At 53.4% G+C, this 7,554-nt stretch overlaps 1 protein-coding gene across 1 annotated transcript; it reads left to right on the forward strand.

Moving 5' to 3' along the window:
* Window positions 1-3,613: 3,613 nt before the first annotated feature.
* Window positions 3,614-7,332, forward strand: MUC21 (mucin 21, cell surface associated). Its single transcript, XM_062187152.1, has 2 exons — window positions 3,614-3,683; window positions 5,399-7,332. The coding sequence occupies exons 1-2, from the start codon at window positions 3,614-3,616 to the stop codon at window positions 7,330-7,332; spliced, it is 2,004 nt and encodes a 667-aa protein (XP_062043136.1).
* Window positions 7,333-7,554: the final 222 nt, after the last annotated feature.

Consider the following 7,554-nt stretch of genomic DNA (forward strand, 5'->3'; position numbering starts at 1 on the left):
GCCTCCTTCAGCTTGCTTTTTTCTTTTTTCTCTTTCTTTCTTTCTTTTTTTTTTAAGATTTTATTTATTTACTTGAGAGGCAGAGTTACAGAGAGCTGGATGGGAAATGGAGCAGCCAGGACTAGAACCGGCGCCCACATGGGATGCTGGCACTCTAGGCAGCAGCTTTATCTGCTACACCACAGGGCCCACTCTTCCTCTCTCTCTCTCTCTCTCTCCTTTTCCCTTCCTCCCTCCCTCCCTTCTTCCTTCCTTCCTCTCTTTTTCTCTCTCTCTTTCTTTTCCTCCTTCCTTCCTTCCTTCCTCTATTTATTTGAAAGGTATAGTGACAGAGAGAGAGAGAGAGAGAGAGAGAGAGATCTTCCATCCGCTGGTTCACTCCCCAAATGCCTGCAGTACCTAAGGTTAGGCCAATCTGAAGCCAGCAGCCAGGAATTTCATTGGGGTCTCCCAAGTGGGGGTGGGAGGGACAGGGACAGATGTACTTGGGCCACCATCTGCCTCCCTGACGCCTTAACAGGAAGCTGGCTCAGCAGCACAGGTGGTGGCGACACACGCCAGGCACTGTGGGCGTCCCAAGAAGTGACTTAGCCCGCTGCGCCACAACACCTGCCCCGCCTTCATCTTTGGGAAGAAATTTCCGCCACATTTTTTGGTCCCTTCCAAATGCTCTGGGATGAGTGAGGAGAAATCTGCCAGGATGGTGCTACAAATTCAAATGTTAACATTCACTGGACTGAGGCTGGCGCTGTGGCATGGTGGGTAAAGCCACTGCCTGTAGTGCCGGCATCCCATGTGGGTGATGGTTCGAGTCCCTGCTGCTCCACTTCCAATCCAGCTCTCTGTTATGGCCTGGGAAAGCAGTAGAAGATGGCCCAAGTGCTTGGGCCCCTGAATCTGCATGGAAGACCCAGATGAAGCTCCTGGCTCCTGGCTTCAGATTGGCACAGCTCTGGCCGTTGCGGTCATCTGGGGAGTGAACCAGTGGATGGAAGATGTCTCTCTCTCTCTCTCTCTCTCTCTCTCTCTCTCTCTCTCTTTCTGCCTCTGCCCCTCTGTAATTCTCCCTCTCAAATAAATAAATAAATCATTAGGGGCCGGTGCTGTGGTGCAGCGGGTTAACGCCCTGGCCTGAAACGCCAGCATCCCATATGGGAGCCAGTTCTAGTCCTGGCTGCTCCACTTCTGATCTGGCTCTCTGCTATGGCCTGGGAAAAGCAGTAGAGGATGGCCCAAGTCCTTGGGCCCCTGCTCCCACGTGGGAGACCCGGAAGAAGCTCCTGGCTCCTGGCTTCGGATTGGCACAGCTCCGGCAGTTGTGGCCAACTGGGGAGTGAACCATTGGATGGAAGACCTCTCTCTCTCTGCCTCTCCTCTCTCTGTGTAACTCTGACTCTCAAGTAAAAAATAAATAAATCTTTAAAAAAATCTAAAAAAAGACTTTGGGAACTGGAGTTAATAAATACACAATATGAAGTAAGTAGGATTCAATGAGTTTCATAGCTTGATGATTCCACGGAAACCCTCTCTCCAGCTTCAGCAACACACACTGAAGTTTTTACAAAGCACATACATCCACCCACCTAGAGGTGATGCTTGCCAGCCTCCCTTGCAGCTAACATAGCCAATGATAATATTTCTTATGGCTACAACTTGGAAGTCAAGACAGAATTGAAATGCTTGATGACAGAACAGGATTTCTGGGAGACAAGGACCCAGTGCGTCACTGGCTGTGTCCTCAGCTCTCAGCCTCAGCAAAGAGCTGTCCGTCACAGCCTCCAGGCCGACCCTCTTCTGAGCCTGTCCCCGTGCATTTGACCCCTTCCTGTTTCTGAGGCTTGCTCGTTCCACATCCCCTCCTGTGTCCATCCACCTGCTGCTCGCTGGCTTCCTTCGAACAGGTCATGTGCATGGAAGAAATGCTCTCGCTCACCTGCAAATAGGAGGAAATGATCTGGGCTTCTCCTCCTTGGCAAGGAAGAGGAAAGGACCCCTCGGGTCTACAGAATGAGCCTCGGAGCCCCAAGACGCCCATCACGGGCTCCCCAGACCCCTGGCTCATTTGGGTCTGTTCAGTCACGCTCAGTTGACTGACTGCGTCTCTTTTCTGGGGACCACAGCCAAGTGTCCGGCCAATCTGGAAGCTTTTGGAGGTCTCAGCCTACACAGCTCCTTCCTCCTGTTGAGGTGCTCTGCCCTCCTTGTGGGGACCCTACTGGGAGATGCCTCGTTAGGACTGAGGGACAGACACAGCTGGAGAATCCTAGGGTTCAAAAACTCCTTCGGGAGCCCTCTGAATACAAAAAGAGAGAGAATTCCTATGGTTGAGGGTCAGAAGGAGCCCTTGCAGCCCTTCACCTGCTGTGAGTCTGGGGGTGGCTTGTTCCCGTACGCTCAACACCCTCCCTGTGCCTGCAGCCCCAGAGACCTTGGCCTGGCTTCCAGATGGTTCTTCCCCCAAAGGCACGTGTGCTGTGTCTTCAGAGCAGTGAATTTGAGGGGAGCTGGCACCTTTAAGAGGAGGGGCCTTGTGAGTGGTGACTAGGCTTTGTGCTTTGCTCCAGAGGTATGTTCTTGCTGTCAGGAGAGCAGGTGGTGGTGCGGGCAGCTGGCCCTCACCTGACCCTCCCTCTTGCTTCCTGGCTCACTGGGTGATCCCTCCCTCTGGCACATGCAGCTGCCATGAAGCTGTGCACCAGGGCCGAGCAGACGGGGCTGCCCAGGTTCCGGGCTTGCAGCCTCCTCGACTGTAGATCGGCCTCTTGTATAAAGCAGCCTGCTCTGGGGACTTCGTCACAGAAACACAAAATGGACCAAGACCCCAAAGATCGCTTCATTGTGCCTACGTCGGTCTTCCTCTGTTCACTCCACACGCACAGCTGAGTGCCTACTGCATACCGAGAAACGCCCCATTTGTCTTCTGCTCCTTACCCAGAAGCCCAGATCCGCAGTTACTCTTCTTTTTTGAATCTCATATCCCTATTAGTTCCAGAGCTATGGGGTCCTTGCCCCCGCAGCTGAGTTCACGAGCGCTTCGTCCACACTGACGCAGCTCCTCGGGGCTTCCTGCCCGGACAGCAGTCTTGAGCTAGAACAGGTTTCTAACCCCCTCCCCGCCTCCGAGGGTGGGTCCCCTCCACTCTGAAAAACTTGATCTCCTCATTTCTCTCTACTTCCTGCTGCAGCCCAGCCCAGTGCCCCGCCTAACGTGATCATGTCATTCTCCTTTCTCACCTTCCTCTTGACCCCCGGTCTATTCCTTGCCAGGCTCAGTACTCCTTTGTCATCTGCTCAGCCGGGAAACCGGCAGGTCATCTGCCCAACCCCTCCCCAGCCCGTGGGAAGCTATAAAGGCCCCTGAGTTCTTCCACGGTTTGGCAAGAGGTACAACGTTGCATGGAGGAAGCTTGAGGACGCCAGGCCTCAGTCCCTCGCCAGCCCCCACGCCCACCCCCAGCTCAGAGTTCTTCCCAAGGACACAGCCTTAGGAGACTCCAGCTCCTGGAAGCTCCAGCCTGTATCTTTTCACCTTGAACTCACTTTCTCAAGACCCTGAAGGTCTTGGCCACATCTGGGATCCAGGCATCTTTGCTTTGCAGCCATAAAGAGGCAAATGAAGAGGCAGAAAGGAAATAGCTTTCTTATGTACTGGTTACTATGGCACCTCCTACCGTTAGCAGCTGGTGAGTAACTGTATTGAAAAGCGGGTGGGTGGTCGGAGAACCTTGGCAGAGTTGCTGAAGGGAGGTGGGGTCCCTACGGGGACCAGCTCTGCCTCGCCTCCCCTCTCCTCGCTCGCATCATTGCGGTGTCACATTGCGCGTCACTCAGGAACACAGTGGTTAAAACTGTGGGCTCGGGTCTCAGACTGCCCAGGTGTGGGGCTCGTGGCTCCACCTGTTAACTGTGTACTTTGAGGGAATCGCTTCTCTGCGCCTGAGTTTCTGCACCCTGCAATGTGTGATATGGCTTGGGCATTTAAATAAAGAGTTGGCTGTTTGCAACCATCATTCTTTTCTATTCTACAAACTCAGTCTCCCTCCTTAACCCTGAGTCAGCCTCAGGCCAAGCAGAAAAGAATCTAAGAATCAAAATTGCCACCCCCCCCCCCCCCACTCCATTTCCACAGTGCGGCACCCGGTGCATGGCTTTGTGGGCCATTGCCTATGGCACAGATGGAAAGCATGGCATTTTAAAGAATGCATCATTGCGAACCATGATTAGCCCTCCTGGAATTGTGCCTTGTTAATCTTGTCCACCCTATCTTCCCAGATTAGCTCTACTCCCTCTTCCCCTTGTCCCTCCTACTTTCGGTTATCCTAGTTTCTTGTAGAGTTTTACTCACGATTCTGACCTTAATGCCAATTGTACCATATCACATTGCAGATTTTTGGAGGGCCCTGCCCAAAACAGGGCTAAACTCTAATCCCATTAGTTCAAATAAGACTAAGAAAAAAATGGACGTTTGCCGCTTGGGGGCTGGGGCAAGGTTAGCAGTGAAGTGAGCCACAGAAGAGATGAGATGGCACCGGCTGGGGTAGCCAAGTGCCCTCCCCCTTCCGGATGGTGAGAGGCACAATTTAACTCCTGCTGAGCTTCCAGGATGCTGAAAACCTTCCCTCCGCCTGCAGGCCCAGGTTTGCAGCTCTTAATCCTGGAAGATCACAGGCATGTGAGCTACTTCTAACTTGTTCTACCTTTGCCGTAGTTGTTAGGAGCCCTGGGAACTCCAGTGCATTTGGAACCACCTGGGCCTGGAAAATCCCTGGGCCCCACCTCAAACTCCGATTCGTGTAATTGGGAGCCTGGGAATCTGTGTTTTCCATGAGCTCTCCAAAGTGATTCTGATGCAGGTGTTTTCTGAATAACATTCTAAGAAGTTTTCTAAGGAGCAGTACTACTTTAAGACTTAATCAGTGCCTATTAGTATCGCCTGCTGCTATAATACTTTAGGATACCTTTATGTGTAAGGATCTTGTACAGCAGAACATGGAATAAGCTCATCTACCAGTAACACCAGGCCACGGAGCTCTGGCATTGCGCTGTGTGGGAGAGTGACGTAGCTTAGTCTCTGAAAGTAGATTCAACAGCTGGATTCAGTTTCCTGCTCCCCTACTTAGCGGCTGTATGAACTTATGCAAACATCAACATTTATCATCCTCAATTTCATCATTTTTCTTGGTGATAATATATCTATGTGATAGGGTTAAAGCAGTACTAAATAGCATTATTCATGTCATACATTATTCATATAATGAATTTTAACTAAACATTGAAAATATAGTCAATATATATTAGCCACTGTATATGATTATCTTCAAAATTGACTTCTATGAGGATAGAACATTTACCAACACTGGGGCAATTTTCACTACCTTTGGCATATCCACTCCTTTAGGAACCAGTCCAACGTCCAGTATGGCAATCACATCAGCCAGTGCAACCTCCGGTGAAACCAGCACATCCTCTAATGCCACATCCAGAGAGATGGCCAGCAGGACCAGCACCACCCCAGATGCAGCACTTGGTACAACCTCGGGTGGGACCAGCACACCCTCCAACCCCACCTCTACTGAGGTCTCCAGTGAGCCCAGCCCACCCTCCAGCCCTGCCTCCACTGAGGTCCCCAGTGAATCCAGCACACCCTCCAACCCCACCTCTACTGCAATCTCCAGCGAGCCCAGCCCACCCTCCAACACTGTCTCCACTGTAACCTCCAGCGAGCCCAGCACACCCTCCAACACTGTCTCCACTGCGGTCCCCAGTGAATCCAGCACAACCTCCAACCCCACCTCTACTGCAATCTCCAGTGAGCCCAGCCCACCCTCCAGCCCTGCCTCCACTGAGGTCCCCAGTGAATCCAGCACACCCTCCAACACTGTCTCCACTTTAACCTCCAGCGAGCCCAGCCCACCCTCCAACACTGCCTCCACTGTAACCTCCAGCGAGCCCAGCCCACCCTCCAACACTGCCTCCACTGTGACCTCCAGCGAGCCCAGCCCACCCTCCAACACTGTCTCCACTGCGGTCTCCAGTGAATCCAGCACAACCTCCAACCCCACCTCTACTGCAATCTCCAGTGAGCCCAGCCCACCCTCCAGCCCTGCCTCCACTGAGGTCCCCAGTGAATCCAGCACACCCTCCAACACTGTCTCCACTTTAACCTCCAGTGAGCCCAGCCCACCCTCCAACACTGTCTCCACTGTGACCTCCAGTGAGCCCAGCCCACCCTCCAACACTGCCTCCACTGTGACCTCCAGCGAGCCCAGCCCACCCTCCAACACTGCCTCCACTGTAACCTCCAGTGAGCCCAGCCCACCCTCCAGCCCTGCCTCCACTGTAACCTCCAGCGAGCCCAGCCCACCCTCCAGCACGGTCTCCACTGCAGTCTCCAGTGAATCCAGCATGACCTCCTACACTGTTTCAACTGCCATCTCCAGTGAAGCCAGCACACCCCTCTACACTGTCTCCACTGTGGTCTCCAGTGGGGCCAGCATAACCTCCAACTTTGCCTCCACTGTAACCTCCAGTGAACCCAGGACAACCTCCAGCCCTGCCTCCACTGTGGTCTCCAGTGAACCCAGCACACCCCCCTACACTGGATCCATTGCAGTCTCCAGTGAACCCAGGACAACCTCCAACACTGTCCTCACTGTGACCTCCAGTGATCCCAGCACACCCTCCAGCCCTGCCTCCACTGCGGTCTCCACTATAACCTCCAGTGAACCCAGGACAACCTCCAGCCCTGCCTCCACTGCGGTCTCCAGTGAAGCCAGCACACCCCCTTACACTCTCATCCTCAGTGAATCCAGCACACCTTCCTACACTGCCTCCACTGTAGCCTCCAGTGAGCCCAGCACACCCTCCAGCACGGTCTCCACTGTGACCTGCAGTGAGCCCACCACAACCTCCAGCTCTGCCTCCACTGTGGTCTCCAGTGAAGCCAGCACACCCCCCTACACTCTCTCCACTGTGATCCCCAGCAAAACCAGCACACCCTCTTACACTGGATCCAGTGAAAACTCCAGTGGGGCCAGCACAGTTGTCAACACTGGACCCAGCACGATTTCTGGTGGGGCCACTACTACCCCCAACTCTGGATCCAGTGCAAGCTCTGGATCTAGTGCAAGCTCTGGCAATTCTGGCACGCCTGCTCCCGCTGGAATGCAAACAAGCCCCAACAGAATTAGCACAAGTGTTGCTACTCCAGTCAGTGGGGTGAAGCCTAGTGGTTCCCTGGAGCCATGGGAAATCTTCCTCATCACCCTGTTTACAGTGGTGGTGACTGTGGGACTCCTTGCTGTGCTCTTCTTCTATTTGGTGAGTGCCTAGTACATCAGCAAATGTGTGGGGGAGGAGCAGAAGGAACCTACAGAAAGGGGGTCCAAATAGTCAGGGGGTGGCTAGGAAAGGGAGACCAGGAGAGAGTTACAAAGAGGAAACCGCTGGCCCACGGGGAAAGGAGCAAGGACTGGAAGGGTGAGAAGATTCAAGAAAAGTCCATGGTGAAGCCTTGGGAGGGAAAGATCCAGTACTGAGACTTGAATCTTCTTT

The sequence above is a fragment of the Lepus europaeus genome, chromosome 3 (assembly GCF_033115175.1).
Source record: "Lepus europaeus isolate LE1 chromosome 3, mLepTim1.pri, whole genome shotgun sequence".
In the NCBI taxonomy this organism is placed as follows: Eukaryota; Metazoa; Chordata; class Mammalia; order Lagomorpha; family Leporidae; genus Lepus; species Lepus europaeus.